Consider the following 20,489-nt stretch of genomic DNA (forward strand, 5'->3'; position numbering starts at 1 on the left):
TATCTGCATTGTCCGTCCTGTCGGTCCCCATCGATCCAATTTAGCGCCGCTTTCATCGCGCGGAAGCCGATGAATGGGCGGTGAAAGGAAATGAAATGCATTTTATAATCGTGCTCCGTGTGGCCGGCTTTACGTGCGGCGCTTGCTCGCAATTTCTACGCTCTGATGCGGAGAATTTTTGCCGTCCCGGATTGTGAAGCTCCGCACTTCTGCTGCGGAACGGCGCTGCAACAAAAAAAAACCCCATCAATCTTAAAAAAAAAAGAATCCCTCTCTTAAAACTAATGTGGTTTTCGTGCGGTATACGCGGCGAGGTATTCATCCCTACTACAAACGATCACCCTCTACCTACAAATGCAGCCGCTGTCGACGTGGCTTCATGTCGCGGTATTTCACGAGGCCGTGACGACGCGCCCACGATATGCGCCGACGTGCCGCTAAGGCTGGCGAGACAACTTAAGCCGTTGCAGGCTTGGGTAAGGAGTCCCTTGGGTATCGCTCTGCGGCTGGTAATGCGTGCCCGCATGTTACGTGTATGGCGCGAATGCAACGTGTGTGAATATCCTTGAAAATGCCAGCGCGTGGGTGCGTATGTGCGTCTGTGCGCATCTGTGTGCGTGTGTGTGCGTGCGCGTGTTCTCGCACGTGTGCACAGCTGGGCCAGGCTGGGTTACGTGAACTTCGTGGGAAAGTTGTTAATTTGATTTTTACTCGCCCAGGGAATGTTGCTAAATCTGCAGGGTCAGTTTGAGAGAGGGCAGAGTGGGGCGGGGGATGGGCGGCAGGGGCGGGGGGTGCGGGGATATGTGAGGGTGTCTACAAGAGGGACGGAGGAAACTCGGCGGTGGCACCGGGGGTGGCTTCGTTCCATCAAAATTAATTACCGAGTGCACTTGCACATTCATACGAGCTGGACATTGAACAGACTTCCTGTGTTGGGCAGGCGGGTGTGCGTTCATTCGCTTGTTTAAAGAGCCAGGAACTTAGAAATGACATTACCGAAATGTAACAAACAACTCTTTGTGGGCATTTCACAAGGGGGACGCTGCAAAAACAACAACTCCCACCCAAATCACGCTCGTGGCTTTGAATTTAATGACGCGCTTGTCTTACCTCTTAATAATTTGTGGTTATTATTCTAGAAACAACACCCCCATACCATGACAGTTTTTTTTTAAATAACTATACTTCACCTCGCTTGTTTGTGAGCTTTCAGTGAAGGGGTGTTGGGTAGGGCTCGTTCGGACATCATTTGCCACCAATGTTAGCCTGGGTTCAGGAATTCAACTCGGGTCACTTGAGCTGATAGCGCGGTGCGCCAACTCCATCGCTACCATTTCACCCCACGAGGGAAATACTTTCGGTAAAATTGCACGAACGTGGGACGAATTGGCTTGAATCACCTCTTAAAAAAAAAACCCGGTGAAATGATGCAGCCCAGAGTTTACTTAGGCCTCATGTATTTCTGCCCTGTTGCGCAATGATTCCGTCATGCAAATGCAGTCGCACAGACGCCTGATGTTCATTCTTACCGATCAATTGCATTCGTCATCCCAAATGATTGGTGGGGGGGGGGGGCGGCACCGTACAAACAACTAGGATCGCAATGTCGACACGTTGGGCTTATTGAATAGACAGCATTGACTATTAATGTGCGCGTGCTGCAAAGCCTGATAGTCTGGGGCACATTCCTGGCACACGGGCAAGATCAGCGAGCGGTAAGCGGTACAATATCTGAACCCTCCTCTAAAAGCAATGGATGTCCTCTGCGTGTGTAAACATGAGGACTGAGAAGGAAATCGAAAGGCATTGGGTCAAGACATCAGCTAGCCCCACGCCCCCCCCCCTCACCGTGTGTCCCGACAGCTGTAATAGTTTCTCGCTGAACAGCACTCGTCTATCCTGTCTCTGTGTGGCTCAGGGAGGGAATCTTTGTGTTGGGGGGGGGGGCTGAATAATGTTGTATCCTGCTGGTCCGTATTGGGCTCGCGCGAGTAATTGTGCACAGCTCGTAATATGCAGGTGGCGTGGAATATATTATTTGGCTTGTGCGCAGCTGGAGATTCATTCTCGCAAATATGTGCCTGTCAAGTACGTTATATACGCACACGGCTGTGAAATATTGCTTTGTATTAATAATTGATGTTGACCCGCGCACACATTCTTTCCGTCTGATGAGATTCTTATCGGCTGAGAAGGAAGTTAACTTACTTAACCTGTACACGTGGCTGATCTGGCAGATGCACTCTCGCTGTTCCTTTACGTGTAAAGATAACGCGTGTCGTTGTAAGTGGGGTGTTATCATCGCACCTGTAGTCTGCCGTATTTACGTATCTATTTTTAACGAGCTACCCTTGTGGCAGCCAAAGCAGTGGTGTAAATGTATTAAATCCCCCCCCCCCACACACACACACACACCGTGCCCACCGTCACATTTGTCCACCCAGCAGTTTAAATGTGTTCACCACAGTTGGTCGATTGGCAAGTCAAGTGTGGTTGGGTAAAATGTAGATACTGTCACCTCCTTGCAAGACATCAGCTCGTCATGGAAGAGTAGGCCCCATACCGTCTAAGGGGGTTGGCGGGTGGCGTTCTCTAGAGCTCCCTCTTAACGGAGGCCCCTTTCACCAGTTGGTCGATCTGCGTAAAGGTGTGTGGGTATTCCTACTTCTTCCGAGGCGTCTAGCCAGCGTGGAAGAGGAGCCTAGCATCCCCTGATGGGAGTGGCTTCTCTTAGAGGGCCTTCCAGTCGAGGCCCCATTTCCAATAGCAGTGGGAGGCCCCATCTGCCAGCAGTGGCTTGAGCAAGCAATTGCAGGGCTGCGCACATTTTGCCTTTCACAGAGAGGCTGCAGGGATCGCCCACAAGAATGTCGACGGGTCTGTCTGCGTTGTCGTTGCACCCTTTATCTGCTCATACGTTTCCTGTGGCTTTTAGTCAACTATTTCTCTCCCACACCCCCCCCACCCCCCAAAACAAATTAATAAGTGATCGTTTTCAGAGAAGGAGAGCTTTTTTTGTACTAATCTCTGTTATTATTACATGCCCTGAATCGTACAAGAAGGGCTTTTAAGGATGGTAATCTTCCAGATGGCGTGCGCACACCCGCGCGTGCACGTTAGTACGGACGCGTGTGTGTGTGTATGTATGAATGAGTGCGCGTGTGCGTGCAGCAGCCGTCCATCTGTTTAAATATTTCATATTGTCCCATTTTTAACTAAAGAGGTGCCAATGGGGATTGCCTGCCACCCAGCAGACTCTACGTCGTTAACAGTCACATTTATGACACCCTATGCACTCGTCAGATGAGAGCGTGTTGGTGTAACTGCCAGGATTGGCACGCATACAAAACCCATGCCCGATGCAAGACATTCACGCATGAACTTAACACACACACACACAGGGTTGCATGACAATTCTCTTGTTAAGATAGAAAAAAGTGTACGGGACTACGTTGGTATTCATGTGCAAGAACATTTAGAAAAATCATGCGTACACACGTGGATCAAGTAACGCTTTTCCAACGTGTTTGCCATTGGAAGTATTTAATTAGCAGCCTGAAGCTGACGGGTAGCTGTCCGTGCATGAATCCGTTTGTACATTTCTATAAATTATTTGTGATATGGTTTGTGTCAAAGCGTTTCGGGCAACTCTTTGATAAAATTGGCTGATTTTTTTTAATAATTCTGAATAGCAAGACATATATACTGTGGGTTCGTTAATATTGGAGCATCTTTATATCGTGACCCCCCCCCATCGCCCCGCCATTAATGACTGCTGGACGAACGAACAGATGGCATAAAGGCTTTCGATCTTTCAGTTTGAGAACGTTAACTCGGCACCTTCGTCAAGGTGCTAAGGGTTTTTAAAAAAGAAAAAGTATATCCGGCTCGTGCCTGGACGGAGAAGTTGCAGCACATAGACAGACTATGGACGAGCGATTCTTTTTTACATTACATAACGGAACTGGTTGACCTAGTTACGTGTTATCGGCGGTTAATTCCGCTAGAGCGAGTAGGATAACGTATACAACTTTGGATGGAGAGCGAAAAAAGAACAATGTGCCCGCCGGCTTGTCGGTGCCAGTCCTGCTGCTGCCACTCATTGGACGTCACGTGAGCGGTGAATTCGATGGGTCTGCGCAACATCGCCGTGGCGGGTGGGGATGGCCCGGGTTTTGGTGCTGGTTCCCGCTCGGGTTGCCGTGGATATGGCAATACCACGCCGTTTACACCACGCCGTTCGCCCCTCCGATTAAGCACGGTTGGCCTACGGGTGGTTCGCAAAGAAGTTCAACATGAATGCATATTTGTATCACGTTGCATAGTTCCTTTCAATTTTTTGGTATAACTTGACGAATTACTGTACTTGTGGAATCGCACACAATGATTACGGGTCTAAAAAATGGCTATATACGGCATTACCCATGAAACACGCTTGCCTTGCTGCATCTCAACATGAAGTAAGCCTCGACTTTTGTAGCGCTGTTAATTTAATGATTTTCTTTTCTTGTGTAACTGACAACTTAACGATTGGAAGTTGCATATAATTATAAAGCTTGAGTGAACTGCAGTTCAAGAATGTGCAAGTAATCTTTGTCCATACTGGCATTACGGAAAAGCACTAAAACCACACGATAATAATTTAAGTACAATATGATATATCGCGATAATCGACGTGTGAGAATTGTTATCGTGGCCAGTTGCAAAATAAAGCCACCTCTGCTGTCAATGATTTTGAACAGAGACATTTACCTGACCCAGGGGTCATGGTTACAAGCGACGCAGTGGAATAAGCGAGGCTCAAGAGTGGCTGCTGCCAGCAGGCAGTTTGCGGAGGCCGGGTGGTTGGTGGCATTGACTACATTGGCAGGGTTTGGTGAGGTTTTGTGGGAATGGCGTCGTTGGTGGGTTTGGCAATGTTGGTGGGTTTGGGTTGCAGGAAGAAGCCAGGGAGGGCTGGGGAGGAGGGGGCGGAGAGTGGGCGCCAGGTTTCCCACGACCTGGGAGCACACGTCAGGGTTATCGCCTCGTGCTTTCCTCGGGCACACAATGGGCGGCAGACGGCGACCCTGAGAGACCCACGCTCGCCACCCCCCCCCCCGTCTCACTTCCGTCCTTGCCCGGCCTCAGGGCTTTCCTTTTAATCTTCCCGGCGAGATGACAAACCTCTTAATTTGCTGGGGCGTTCGTTTATTCAATCGGCGCTTTCAGCCGGAGCGGCGGTTTTTAACGGATGAACATGCAAGATTTGTCCACGTACGTGTGAACACTGCCCGGAGTCAAGCCGGCGCTGGATGAGGAGCGCTCTCCATGCTGCGTGAGTCACAGGGGGGCTGTTTGACTATACGCCACTAAGCTGGTCGCAACGGATTGGTGACGGTGGGGAGGATGGTTGTGTGGGACCATAGAAGTACGGTACAACAATGGATTTTGCTGCACTGAACCTCAGTCGTCCAAAATACAGCCACGTAACCTATAACACATGTTAGGCACGTGGTCTCCCATCCAGGAACTGTTGAGGCTCCACCCCCCTGCTTGCAAGATCTGATGAGATCTGGGTGCATTATATTTATAGATATTGTGTAGATTTATGATATAATCATGATTTTCATGAATTTTGTCGATTTGAAGTCCTATATTTGGTGGTTGGAGGGCAAACAAGTTGAACATTTTATTTTGAGCCTGCTCACATTTTACACACAACTCTCTGATGTCTCCGGCACACGTAACATACACGTTTGTTTGTATAGTAGATACAGCGCACATGTGTAGCATAACACGCCCGCATGCCTCCTGCAAGCCTGCACTCTGAAAAGGCACGAACACACAAACACACACACACGGCATGCACAACTATCGCTCGAGTAATGAGCGAATTCCACCGGGGCCCCCAGCTGCCAATGTCCATCTTGTCATCGCGATGGGGGCCAGATGTGGTCGTTTAGCTGTGGGAGGTGCTTGCTGATAGCACTCAATGGGGCTGCGTACGTGTGTCTGTGTTTGGTGAGGGGTAAGTGTGAGATGTTATTGCGCTGCACTACGAACCCAGTCGTCCGAGTTCGAATCCTGGCCACGGCTGACATCCGTGGCGAGCATTTAAACGGTTTGTGGGCTTTTTTGTGGGTCTACTCGGCCTCAAATGGGTACTTGGTGCGGTGCGTAAGCATCACCACTGGGAAGACAAAGGCGGCCGTGCGTGGTGTCGACCACACCACCCTCTCGTGCGCGGTGCCGGCCTTCAAATGCCCTGCTCGCTATCCCCACTTGCTCCAACAGTCTGTTAAGGCTACACGGGGCGTCTTTGTGTGCATGTGCTCGCGGTTGAAGCGGTGTGGGGGGGGGAGGTCTGGATCTGGATCCAGTGGGAGCCAGGAGACTGTGTCCCTGGCTCGCGGTTTGCTGTGCTGTGCTGTCCCGTCGTGAGTGAGTTTGGGCCAGAGGAGTGGGGATTAGTTGGGGGGGGGTCACAGGAAGCGTTGTGCAGACGCGGCGGAAGCCTTCTCTCCACAGAACAATCGCCCCCCGTGTTTATATCTCAGCGAGCAGAGCTCGTGCAGCCCCCGCCCGCCCGTCCGCGATGCAGCCCCCCGGTGCGCAGAGACGCGGGGGATCGCACGCACACAACTCGCATGGGGAGACGCGTGCGCGCACGGAAAAGCGCAGGCACATACTCGCGCGCCGACACGTACCACGTCCTCCGGACACGGGCCACGTACGAAGATCCCCGTTGTCGCCTAAACAGGACTGTTGGAGCATGCGTGCTGTCAGCGAGCGCTCTAATTCAAGTTGGCACGGTCCACGCGAGGGTGTTGTGGCCGAATCGCCACGGTGTGTCCATCCCCGTCTCCCACTGGGCAGCTGTGAAAACGAGCTTCATAGCTCATCGGATTCCTCCAGGATGAATAGATATTCTGATTCGGTGTCCCACGTGCCGATATCCACACACAGCACAAGGGGCTCGTATTAACTTGAGCTGGGGGGAGGCCCAGGAAAGTTTCAGATGTCACTCGCCACTGATGTTCGCCGTGGCTGTAAATCAAATGCAGGTTGCCGGGTTCGCAGTGCGTTTGTGCACTGACCATTGCACCACCACTTTCACTTCGGGCGCACGCACTCGCTCATGCGCCAGCCATGTACACGCACGCACAGACGTACTGACACACACACAAAGGCAGGGGGGGTATACCCACTCGCGACTCGTACGCAGACACCGAACGCGCGCAGATGCTTGCAAAGAGTGTGACGCCTCTAGACTTGTACAACGTCCATCCATCCATCAGTGTCGGCTGCAGGTTCGGAGGTTGATGGTCAATGTATGCCAGCACTTCCTGACCGCAGCAGCTCTTGTGCTGCTGCCCGTACAACATTCATTCACTTTCAACATGCGTAATGAGTAACAGTTGCATAATGGAATGTTTGCGTAGACGGCCTCGTTTTTATGCCTTATGATACAGTGTTAAAACATTTTCAGCATCTGGATAGGCTGTGCATTAGCCTCTGAGACAAACTTAACAGGTAAATGTTTCGCGCGGATTAATAAGCACGCGATACCCACTGTCACATGGGTGGTGCATTTCGAAGGCTTGCAAGTTCACATTCTGCCATTCATCGCTCTGGAGTCCATCAGATGTGTAACTGCTTTGTGGGAAGTCGCCACTTGCAGTAGTCGCATCCATCGACTCGTCCCCAGCAGAGAGCAATGGGGAGTTTCCACCCGTGGCTGAGGATTTTTCAGATCTGAGAACTGCCCCCCAGTTTTTCGAGGAGGAAACCAACACTTTGACTTTTGACTGCGAGTAGTAGTAACGCCATAGCAGCGACGATGATAACAACAAAAAAATATCGCCCGCTTGGTCAATCCATCGCCAGATGTGGCCTCCCCATGCCGTGTAAGTAATGTCGGGTTGTTTGACTTTACTTCACCACCCCGGGCAGTGCAGGGTGGTATAGGAGAGGGTGCCAGGTCGCATCACTCGCCACCGATGCCGGCTGTTGCTGGCAATCGGTACGTTAACCACTGCCACCGTCCTACCACAGTGATAAAGTGCGACAGTCATAATTGGAGCGTGCATTTCCGTGTGCTGCCTTGCAGGCGTAGGGCCATGCAGCTGTCAGCGCTGCTGCTGCGGCTGCTGCTGCTGCTGCTGCCGCTGCCGGCTCCGGCGCGTCCGTCGCACTCGCCGCTGCCGCGCTCCTTCCCCGACGCCCGCCCGCTCACTCACCTCGCGTACAGCCCCGACACGGGCGACGTCTACGTGGGCGGCACCAACCGCCTGCTGCAGCTGACGGCGCTGCTCGCCGACAAGGCGGAGGCGGTGACGGGGCCCGTGCCCGACAGCCTCGAGTGCCTGCCGCCCTTCCCGGACGTGTGCGAGGTGCGCGAGGCGGACGACGCCGTCGTGCTGCTGGCGCTGGACGCGGCGCGGGGCCGCGTGGTGGCGTGCGGCAGCGTGCACCACGGCACCTGCACGGAGCGCGACGCGGCCAACGTCAGCCGCGTGCTGTACCGTGCCGACGCGCCCACCTCGCTGCAGGCCGTCGTGTCGGGCGCCGAGGCCGCGGTGGGCTTCGTGGCGCGCGCCGGCGAGCGCGACATGCTCTTCGTGGGCACCGCGGGAGGCCGGCAGAAGCTGAAGCCGCTTTCCATCCGCTTCCTGCCGCCGGCGGGGGGCGCGGGCGCGGGCCCCGGCGTGGGCGACCCGTTCACTCACGACGACGAGTACTACCTGCGCGGGGAGTACTCGCAGTTCGACCACAGCTTCGTGGCGGCGTTCGAGGCCGGCCAGTTCGCCTACTTCGTGTTCCAGCGCAAGGAGCCGCGGTTCGCGCGCGGGGACCCGCGCACGTTCGTGGGCCGCTTCTGCAAGAGGGACCTCAACTTCCTGTCGTACGTGGAGGTGCCGCTGGCGTGCGACGCCTCCGGCCCGCCCGGCGAGCCCGGCTCCGGGCGGCAGCACGTGCTCGCTCGCGCGGCGTCGCTCGGCCGCCTGGGCTCGGAGATCGCGTCCGGGGCGTCCGGGGCGGCCGGCGAGCAGGCGCTGTTCGTGGCATTCGCCGAGGAGGCGGCGGCGTCGGCGGGCGCCGCGACGGCGTCGTCGCTGTGCGCGTTCGCCGTGCCGCGCATCAACGAGGCCGTGGAGAAGGCGCGCGAGGCGTGCTACCGCGGGGAGGACGCCTCGGCCTACGTGGAATACGTCAGCTCGCTCGTGTGCACCAACAGTCACGTCTCGGTGCGTAGCCGCTTCGTTCTTGTCGCCGGTTACGCCTCGCTCTCTCGGCTGTTGTTGTCTTGGCGCTGTTGGGCAACAAGTCTCGTCCTCCCTGTTTCTTCGGTGCCATCGCTTCCTCTCCCAAGATGCTCTCCAGCGGCAGCCTCCAAACTCTTTGGTTTCACCTCGCCGTCTCTTTTTCCGTCTTTTATTTTGCTTCTTTCACCACCTTTTCTCGGACTCCATTCTGTAGTTGATTCTTTCAGTTACTCATTAGTTGTTCTCATGACTTGTCTTTCCCGTTTCCCCCTGATAGCTTTTTGTTTTGATAGCAGCATTGGTGGTGGCACCTGTTCTTGTCCCTACTCCTTCATTCCTTAACCTATCTCTTTGCCTTGCTCCAAACATTACTACAGTATCATAACATACTTATTTTGTATTTACCTTTCGGGTTATGTGCATGTAGTGATCTTCGCTAAAGATGCCAAAGATCGCCACGTGAAAATAACCGTAATTTGCCAACGGTGCATCAAGTTGTCTTTTTGTGCAGCCCCATTGGCAACTCGAAGGAGACCAATTCTCAGCACTTGAGAACCTGGTTTGATCACAGGTGGCTGACACCCAGACTCGAGCTCAGAATCTAACGGTGCTGTCCTGGATTTGGCACAGCTGTTGCCAGCTCCCTGGCAACCAAGCTGGCTCTCTGTCTGCCTGTCTCTTTGTTTGCCTCCGTGATCTATTTGTGTTTCTGCCAGTATGATCCTCTTCTACCAGGGCTGATCGAATTGTAGCCAGCAGGTCCAAATCTGACCACCACCCCCCCACCCCCCGAGCTCTTTAAGATTGCCCTCAACATGACCTGACCCTTCCCCGCTACAAACGACCCTGCACTGCTTTGAAATATAATTAATTGAGCTCGCGTCATTAACGCGAACAAATGTGTAGCGTGATGAACTCGACTGCCCGACTCGGCAATCCCCCACATTGTCGTCGCCGCTCGACGTGCAGCGGAGGTGGGGTGGTCGGCAGAGTTTAGGGGTCTGGTGGGGGTGGTGGTGAGAATGTCCGCTTTGCATCGCGTCTCCGCGTCTCCATGTCATCTCGCTCTTCTGAATTGCATCTCCCTCCTGTCGTCGCTTTCCTCGACCTCGGCTTTGTAAGTCTACGCACGTAGCCAACCGTGCTAATCGGAGGTGCGGGAAATTTGGCGGTGTGATCTCATTGTTTTCTGTTGCTACATCTGTCATCTGCATCTCTTCTCACCCATCCCCACTGCATCTCTATCTCTCATCTGTATGTTCTCTACTCTCCTACGTCTATGCTCTTTGTCCACACATCTTTCTATTGCTGCATCCTCAGCCTCTTGTCTGTGTCTCTTGTGTCTTTTGTGTCATCGCAATACGTCTTGGTTTCTTGTCTTTGTTCTCTCATTTCACTGCACGTCCGCCGAATTGTCTGCATCTCTTTTGTCGTCCTCTGTGTCGCTTATTTGTCTTGTGTCATCTCGTGTTCGAGAAATGGCTTGACACTTTCTGTGAGTTCGGTCTTGTTATTTTAACCTTTTATATAGCCTTTCACATTTTAACAATGTATAATTGGAAGATAAAGAGCAATCTCATCAATATTCCATGCTGTAAATGGAATGAATGTGGCCTTCGTTAAAATGACAGGACCTTTTGATATCGGTGTCACGGCCGGACTGGATGTCAGGATTTTTATTTTTTTTAAAAGCCTAATACAGGTATCCCTGGGTTTACGAAATTTAGCATTCACGCAATTGACAAATAAATTACGGACACTTTTCGATTCGCGGAATAACATTTTTTGCGTTCGTGAAATTTCACACGGCACGTGCCGCACTGCGCCCGCTGAGCATTTTGGTTTCTCTCGTCGCTCGTCGCCAGAGTGGGCAAGCGGCGGAGTGCGGCGTCGACCACCTGCCCAACCCCATCGTGGGTCGCCAGACGCTGGTGTCGCCGGCGCTGGCCGTGTTCCCCGACGTCCACCTCACGGCCGTCGCCACCACCCTTGTCGAGCAGCGGTGGACGATCGCCTTCGTGGGAGACTCCGCGGGGCGACTCGTGAAGGTGCGACAAGCAGCCCCCCGCCCCCACGTGCCATCGCGGGGCTCGCGGTGGAGGCTAACCCCTGCCCGCCCGCCTGCTCGCTTGGCACGGCGTGGAGGCCAACTCCCCGGAAACACTGAAACAGATTAATTGTGCTTGAAACTGTCCACACATTTGTGGCGAAATGTTTATTTATTTTTGTGGGGCGGGTGGGGTGATGTGGCTGAGCGGTAGCCCGTTTGCTGCATGTTGCAGAGGTCTATGGTTCGAGCCCAGCGGCCACCCTGGTCAATACTGCGGGTGGCTTGAGAAACGTGCGTTTAGAGCAGTGGTTCTTAACCTGGGGTGCACGCACCCCCTGGAGGGTGCGAGATGTCCTTTTTTGGGGGTGCGAGAGACATGCTAGATATTTTTAGAAGGTAAATCATCAACACAAATTAAACACGGGCACGTAAGTACAACTGCTTAATTTCATCAAACCTATGTATTTATTGACGCTATGCATTTTTTTACGATTGAGAACCGAAGGGGTGCACGGCTGCAGTAAAAGTATTTGGCTGCTATAAATTTACACGCGATAAGCCACTTTGTTGAGCTATCATTTGTGGCCAAGGTCGCTTCTGAATAAAAGCTGTATCGTTCAGGTGGGCTTCACCTGGTTGAAAAATATTAATAGTTCATAGGATGAAGGCCTATCCATATTGTTCATCATGGGTGTTCTTTAACCGGACATCACCACTCTGGTCAGTGCGGGTTGAAGTGCGTGGGGACCAGGCCTAGTTCGTTCAGATCGGAGATATATAGCTGAGTGGGCTCTTACCTGATAAAATAAACATCAGTTTTTAATTTTAGTCATAAATGCGCGCCGTCTGCCTTCACAGTGGACGTTAAAGATCACGTGGTGCTAATCGAAAAAGGGTTGGCCACGTGTGCTGGTGTCACACCCTGGCCGACCTCTATACGCGTCTGTGAAACACAGCAGGACCTGTGTGATAACCCTGCACTATAAGAATTTTGCAAGTACAAACTGTAGGGACTTCTTATTATTTGTTTCCTAATTTGGCCGAAAGTTTTGCATTCCCCTGAGGGTTACGTTCGCAATGGTGATGCGTAGGCAGAGTGGAACACCAGCGACTGAGGCTGCAGTCTTGTGACGGTGCAAGATGGATACTTAAAGGCCTTTCGGAATTTCTGGGTCATCACACAGCTTAGATCATCTACTGTCTAAATCTCAGGAGCACAATAAGAATGTGACTGATGATGAAAATGCTATTTTAGTGTAGATATTTTAATCGCAGTGCTCAAGTGTGGAATTTTAACCAAAGGAAGATTAATTTGATGCATTGGCAACCTGAGGAACCAGGTGGGAATCGTTATTTTCTTTTTATTAAGTACAATTAAAAATTGTTACTTTTCAAAGATTTGGCTGCAGTTATAACGTTGACATTTTTAACTGCTCTACACAGTCAACTTGCTAAACCAAAACCCCAAAAAATTGGAAACCGAAACGAAAAGTGCAAAACAGCGCAAGACTCTCCACTGCCTGCTGGCAGGGCGCCATTCCTGAAATAAACATTCGCCCGTTTTGTGCCTAGCAGTGGCTGTAAACGTGTCGCTACGGTAACAGCGAAAAAACTATCTGGCCATAATTACAGTCCGTCTGTCTTTCAGCAACACCCGCCCCATTAACCAAAGGCAAATAAACGTCCTTCCTTCGCCGATTTTTTTGTTTTAATCTGACAATGCGCGACACGTAAGGATCTTTTCAAATGGAACGCCGTGCCGTGTGGCCGGCGTGTCTTTGTGGCCATTGCTGTCTGGATCCGGCGTCAATGCCAGACACGGGGCCTAACACGGCGTGGGCTTTCTGCCACCGCTCCACCACCACCGCCGCCGCCGCCGCCCATGATTTACTCCTCGGCGGGGGGGAGAGGGGAACGGTGGCGAGGGTAACGGGACCCCACCGTCCCAGAATGGGCGATTTTTTTTTTTTACCGTCGCCGCCGCTGCTGGTGGCACGATGAACGCGCGTTGCTGGGTGGCGTCTTGCGTTCGTGCGCACGCACCGCAAGACGCCACCGCTCTGTTGCGCCAACGATGTCGGCGTTGTGACAGACGTTCCCAAGGCTATGGGTTGGTGTGGGTGGCTCGGAGGCAACACTTCGATCGTGAGCGACTCGGAGCTCAGACACTCGAGACAAGGCCGGGTGCTCGTGTCCCAGGCCGAGAGTCTTGTTCCTCTTATTTGACGATGACCCCTTCTGATTCCACACTGTTTGATTTTTGAAATAGAATTTTCTTAAAGGTTGTTCGAGCCACCGGCGTGTTTACCTGAAAGGTAACAGTAGAGGTTATTTGCCCATGTCGGTGGAAACATTGTCATTTTTCGTGCCCTCGGTAACATGTCTGTGTGTCTGTGTGTATTTGTGTGTGTACTTGTTTTGTCTGTCCTTGATGTTGTGTGTTAATCACATGGAACAGCAATAGAGCAATAGTTGTCAAACTGCATGCACATCTATAGCAACTGATTATTGTACAGAATGGGCCACCACTGTATCTTCTAATGCATATGTAGTTCTGGGAAGATGACTTCTGGGCATATGTATTCCTGGCCACACTACTACATTTTATATTTGCCTCACTGACTGTATGTATTTGGTAACAACACATGCCCTGCACAGTATTCTATAGAGGCTAAACAAGGAAATCTTTGTCCTTGTGTTTATATTTTTACTTGCAAATCGTGCACATGTGAATGCGTGCGTGTGTATGGATGTGGGTATGCAGGCACTTTCATTTCTGTGCATGTCTATGTGTGTGTGTGGGGAGCAGTGATAGATTAATTACCGACTGCACCACATTAACCTGGATTTGATTCGCAGCCGTGAACAACAACATTGGCATGAAGTCCTTGAGCTTGGATTCTGCGGCTCTTCTCCTAGTTTGGTGCAGGCAAGGCGAGAGGCGCCTGTGACCAAATCTCGGAATGCGTCAAATTGTGTCGGATTTCAGAACCCAAGCTCGGTTGACCCCAGTGGACAGTTCTTGGGTGGTGGATCATCAGCGGGACAGAAAAATGTTGTGTTGTACTGTACTTCCATGCACCTACACCGATACACCCCCTGCCCCCGCCTTCACCAACCTGCACTGACCAGCCTGGTTTAGTGTCGTCAAACAACCTCCACAGCCTGGACGGTGTGGGGAGGCCCTCATCCAATATTGTGTTGAAAATAAAGATGTACGTGATAGAGGTGTGTGTGTGCGTGCATTTGCGAATACATTCGTATTGCTTTTGGACTGCCCCTTGCATTTATCTAATCACGAGCGTAAAATGTGTATATTTGTAAAATGTGTTTAGCATATGATATATGTATGTATATGTGTGTGTACTAGGTGTGGTGTTTGGGCATGGGCATGGAAAATGCCAAATGTGGCTTGGCGTTGTGCTTCTGGCCCATAGCACCCTCGCGCATTCTAATCCAGCCTTGGCAGATCTACGCTCATCAACAGCACTTACTCACTTGGCCTATAAGGCTACTAAACAGGGACCTTTCTGTGTGTGTGTGTGTTCAGGCGTTTCATGTGAGGATTGGTGGCACAGCGGTTAGCGCACTGCGCTACGAACCCAGCAACCAGAATTAGATGCCTGCTTACGGCCAATACGAGTGCCGATTGACTGAACCGGTCCTGGGCCTCCCCTAGGTCAACTCGGCCTCAAATGAGTACCTGGTGCGGTGTGTAAACATTTCCACTTGAAAGACAAAGGCGGCCGGGCGTGGTGCTGGCCACCCACCTCCTCGGGTGCCGTGCCGGCCTTCATAGGTGCTCGCTAACCCCACTTGCTCCAACAGTCTGTTAAGGCTACATGGGGTGGTCTTTGTCTCTATTTTTCAGGCATTTCTACGCGGAGCCGACAAACCCCTTGGCAACTGGACTCTTCACCAGGCCGAGTCGGCCATTAACAGAGACCTGGTGTTCGATGGGACACAAGAAAACCTCTACGTCATGTCTGAGAGCCAGGTGACAACTCCACCCCCCACTCCCCGGCTGCAGAGAAGCTCCACACGTTCTCGATAAGTGCTCAAGGACGAGAGGCAGTCGTGTCCAATGATTTCGATGCAGCCCACGCGTCGTAAATCTCGTCCTACCTTCTGACAGATCCAGCGGTGGTTGTTTTGTCGACAGCCTGCTGCTCACCCAGGGTCTACTCTTGCAGTCTCATCATTGAAAGCATCTCTGGCTTTGGGACTTTCGTTTGGTCATGGTCCTCCTTCGTCTTGAATTTATTTGTAGCGTACAAATCGCGGTTGGTGACTGACCACAGGCCCGAAGAGCCAGTATGCAAAACGGCCAGCAGCACTGTTGCATGTGTAGTGGACAAGAGTTCAAACGTTTCTTGCATTGAGCACGGTTGGTCAGAAGTTTAGATACAATTTAGTTGGTTATTAAATTCGTGGTTGGTATGTATCTTTTGTTTGTAGCACAGCATTATTATTACCATCACTCCTGCTTGCAGATTTGAAATGCTTGCCCATATGTGTATCGGTATTCAATTCAGATAAATTCCCTTCACTTAAATGTCTGAGAACCCGATAATAACAATATGCAGTTGTTTTGCGCGATCGTTAAGCGCATTTGCGCGGCTGTTTCAGCTTTCAAATTTTAAATCGATGCGCTAGTGTTCCGTGTAAAAACGGGGATGGACAGCAAGCTTTACAGGCGTCCATAAATCCCATCAGATAATTGTGAGTGGCCATTGCAACGGTAACAATAGCATGTTTAAATTAAAAACTCAACGCATAAACAACGTGAAATCAATTAAATCAGCCTCCCCTGACTCTCTTCACAGAGACAAATAGCCACGCAAAATAAATGTTTAAGTGAAACACAGTAATCCTGTTTGATTCAGCCCAGCCAAACACTGGAACATTTATTCGAAAACGAGATTTAACGGCGATCTATTTACACAGTTGATGAGAACGTTCTGATGGAAGCACGTGTAGGTTTACTCAAGGATTTCTGCGAATTGCCAAGGACGTTGTCTTCCCTAACACCCCTCCCCCCCCATGCACCACCACCACAATCTGCCTTTACACGTTGACCAATCTTCAACGACGTCCAAATGAACACGTCGCACGATAACCCCATCCCCCGGTGATCGGCGAGAGTGGGAAGCCTTCCGCAAGACAGTGTGTGGAGGACCCTGGGTTTTAACCCATCCTTCCTCCGTGGCGGTAAATTCCGAAACGGATTAAAGCAACACATAACCCGAAAAAAAAAAAACTGCTCACATCTCGTGCCAATGCAACCGGGGGTCGTGCACCGCCGAGCGCCATCCCGCCCGCCGGCCGCCCCCCTGTGCACGTGTGAAGCTTCGGTTATGAGAGGCGAGGCTTTAAAATCACGGTTGCCCGCGTGCTGCCGTAGTCCGTTTCCTACGTCGAAGCCGCCGTGTGTGCAGGAGGTCTCGAGTGACCATCACCCCATTGGCGTGTTTTTTTTACGAACGTTGCATTGGAGCAGTGTCGCGGTGATGCTCATTCGCGTGTGCTAGCGTCGTTGCGGCCTGCCCGTCAAGTTTGAGTGTCTCCTCGTTCACGGAGCGTAAAAGGTGCGTCGGATCTTCTTCATTCCCGCGTTCTCGTCAACTGTTGGGCACGACTTCACAATGCGCGTGACTACAAAGACGGTGGTCCTCGATAAAAAACGTCACGAAGCCGCGTGCGGCTTCCCGGAGCCGCAGGTTTGCCAAACCCCTTTGGGGCTAGCGTCTACGTACGAGGAGCGCGCTCCTCGCCGCAGCATTAACCCGCGACCGGCAGCTCACCGAGGCTATCGACCGGCGAGTGGGGCAGCGCGGGGTGACCTTCGCGCTTGTTGCCGTCTTTGCGCCGCAGGTGGCGAGGGTCCCAGTCTCGGACTGCGGCCGTCACAAATCGTGCGCCGGGTGCGTCTCTACCGGAGATCCGTACTGCGGGTGGTGCGTGCTGCTCGGGAAGTGAGTCTCGCAGGGAAGGGGTGGGGGTCACCAAGGTCATCGTTTTATATTTGTGCCGCGTGTGCCCCCCTCCCACCCAACCCTGCCCCCCCCCACCTCTCCTCTGCCGCATCTCATTATAAGACGTTGAGCCGTGACATTGGGGGTCGTGCAGCTTGGGCCGTATAATGCAGAGCGTGTCTGCAAAGGACGCTTAAAAACCGCACGCTGTGATTGCCTGTCGGAGATGGAAGTGCGGTGTTAAAAGGTTTATGCAGCCTAAGTGTTCTTATTTCCATGAGTGATTAATTCATTACAGTTAATGTGTTTCATTAAGGCATTGATTGTTATCTTTAATAATTATAATTTTTTCATTTACCAATCCACTTCTAGGTGAAGGCCCTCCCCACACTGTTGGTCGTTGTGGTTTATTTTTTGGCCATTCTTCACCACACTGGTTAGTGTGGGTTGGTGTAGTGGGGGCCCAGAATCCGTTCATATATCGCCCTACACTGATATTGGCAAATGGTTAGGAATTAAACTCGCTGGGTTCATAGCACAGTGCACTAATCACTGCACCACTGTTGCCCTCGATTTTACTTTGGAGCAATATACATCATGTTGGCACCTGCTTTAACCATCACTGATGGTAATATTTCTTGGCTGTATTCCCTGGCAAGAGCAGCTGCCTGTAGAGAGACCTTCACTTTTGAGTTATAAAATACGAATCCTTATTGCACAGTGGACTGCGACTCTTTCCCGTAAGGGCGAAAATTCCACATTAGATTCGGCATGCTCCGTAAAATCGAGCCAGTTTGAATGTTGAGCCTAGGATTCCGCATAAATTCCTCTCTGAGCCCTGAGCATTCCACTTGAATCCAAACATTTCTACAAATCCGACACGTCACCTTGCAAAGTCGAGCGCGAGGCCAAGCTGTAGGCAGCCGGGGGCATTTAAGGCCATGGCATTTCCAATTATCACTGCCCGTGAAAGACGTTAGAACTGTGCGTTTCATTCCGCACGGTGCCGAAAATGAAGGCGGAGCCGGAGCAGGAGAAGATAAAGAAACCATTTATCGCGAGCACATTTGAGAGCTGTAGGCTTGACGAGAGTTATCTTGAGTTGTTGCCGATTGCAATTATAATAAAGATTATAATTTAAAACCGAAGTTAATCATGGAAGTGAGACTTCACCGAGTGTGGAGTGCACAGCTGTTAGCAGTCGTTTTTTTTTCCCCAACAGTTATTTCGCATGACACAATTTTTGCAGGGTTGTAAATTGGTATGTAATGAAAGGATGGACACGTTTTCAATGTTTCCACTCTAAAGTGGCTGGCACGTCGACGGTCGCGAGGTGCGCAGCAAAATCCCCCCCCGTGCAATCGCCTCGGGGGGGGGGAAAGCTCGCGCCAGCCAGGCAACCTAAAATCCCCGCAAAGACCGGCAGCGCCAACCGTGTTCCGCGAAACCGCACGCGCGCGCCGTCGGCCCTCGCTAGAGAGCGAGCTGCGAGCCAAAGCCGCCACGCGTCGCCCACCGCCCTCCGCCGGCGCCCCGATAACTCGTTCCCGCCGGGTGGCCGCGCCAGGTGCACCAGGCGTGCGGAGTGCCCCGAGGCGGACGTGCAGGACGCGTGGCTGTGGAGCCCCCGCGGGGAGTGCCCGGCCGTGAGCGGCGTGTCGCCCCACAGCGTGAGCCGCCAGCATCCCCAGCAGGTTCGTGCATAATGCGGTTGTGTGTTTGTACGTGCGGTGTGTGTGTGTGTGCGCAGTGTGGTGTGTAGACTGACGTGTATGTATGCGTGTGCGTGCGCTGACCACTGATGGCATTATGGTAGTGTGGGGGTTAGCGTGCTGCGCTGTGAACCCGGAGACCCAAGGTCTGTTCCCGCTCATTGCCAACATCAACGATGCATATCTACACTGGTCCTAGGCATCCCCTTGGTCAACTCTGCCTCATATGAGTAGCTGGTGCTGTGTATAAAGATCGCCACGAGGAATTACCACGGTTGGCTGCGTACGGTACGAAATAAGTTCAACAAACATGCAAAGGTGGCTAGGAAGATTACTGGCCACCCACCCCCCTCGTGTGCCGTTCCAGCCTTCATATGTGCTCGCTAACAGCATTTTCCCCCTGGCAAGTGCTGTTAAGGCTACACGGGGGATCTTTGTCTTCGTTTGTATAGAGCGGTGACGCAGCATCGATTCACATGGACCCTGATATAAGGAATGAAGTTTGGCCCTCAGTTCGATTCCCCCCCCCTCCCCCCCTCTTCATAGTCTGATGTCTTGGCCCCCTCTGGTCTGTGGGCCCCAGTGCCCTTGGCCCCGCCTGGACACTCGACACAGTTCCGCCACCAGCGGCATAGACCCACACTGTGCCGTGTGCAGATCCCGTTCTGCTGCGGAGCTGTAGCGCCGACGATTAGCACGGTCGGCTACGTAGGGTGCGAAAGAAGTTGGAGCATACATACACGTCTGTGTAATGTATTGTCTGTCAGGTGTGTGTTTGTGTGTGTTGGGGGGGGGGAGCAGGTGCATGATGGTGGTTTGCACAGTCCCATTGACCCAGGTTCGATTGCTGCCCATGAGTGGCACCAGTGGTAATTAACGAGCGCACCCGCTGTAAGCTTCCCCTTGGGTGGACTCGGCCTATAATGAGCACCTGGTGCTGTCTGTGGTCGGCATCAGTGATGGGGAAACAAAAGGCGGCCTGGGCATGGTGTTGACCACAGCAAATCCGGAGTGTGCTGTGCTTGGCTTACCTGGTGCTCCATAACAGCCCGTTTGCCTCTTGCTTGGAACATGCCAGCCTTCATAGGGGCTCGCTAACAGCACTTGCCCCAACAGCCTGTTAAGGCTATATGGGGGTCTTTGTCTTGTTTGTATATGTAGAGCCCTTTACTTATCCACTTGTGTGTATGTGTATGTTGTAGCCAACCGTGCTAATTGGAGGTGCGGGTTACAGGGACCATTTAACTTCACCATGCTGGCCACTGTGGTTTGGTGAAGGCAGGCAGTGTAGACTTAGATGTAAAGTACAATAGTGGATGTGTTTGCTTTAGTTCCCTCTGCTGCCAACCACATATCCCCCTCGGCCTATAACAACCTGTTGTGCATGGTGGTCACCCATCCCAGCACTATCTGGGCTTAAACCTGCTTAGCTTTCAACATCTAACAATATTTAAAGAGTTAGGGCTCATTCTGTGCGATTTGGTCATTGGCGTGTGTTTGA

General features: G+C 52.1%; 1 protein-coding gene across 2 annotated transcripts in view; it reads left to right on the plus strand.

Annotated features, from left to right (window-relative positions):
- LOC144721253 (plexin-B1-like) overlaps positions 1-20,489 on the plus strand; it is a 126,831-nt gene that overhangs the window by 58,130 nt on the left and 48,212 nt on the right. For both annotated transcript variants that reach the window (XM_078598734.1, XM_078598735.1), the window contains exons 2-6: positions 8,096-9,233; positions 11,117-11,299; positions 15,173-15,298; positions 17,176-17,276; positions 18,844-18,970. In XM_078598734.1, the coding sequence (XP_078454860.1) occupies positions 8,096-9,233; positions 11,117-11,299; positions 15,173-15,298; positions 17,176-17,276; positions 18,844-18,970 (1,675 nt within the window). The remainder of the gene's footprint in view (positions 1-8,095; positions 9,234-11,116; positions 11,300-15,172; positions 15,299-17,175; positions 17,277-18,843; positions 18,971-20,489) is intronic.

Source organism: Lampetra planeri, chromosome 11 (assembly GCF_965212315.1).
Source record: "Lampetra planeri chromosome 11, kcLamPlan1.2.h2, whole genome shotgun sequence".
Taxonomy (NCBI): domain Eukaryota; kingdom Metazoa; phylum Chordata; class Hyperoartia; order Petromyzontiformes; family Petromyzontidae; genus Lampetra; species Lampetra planeri.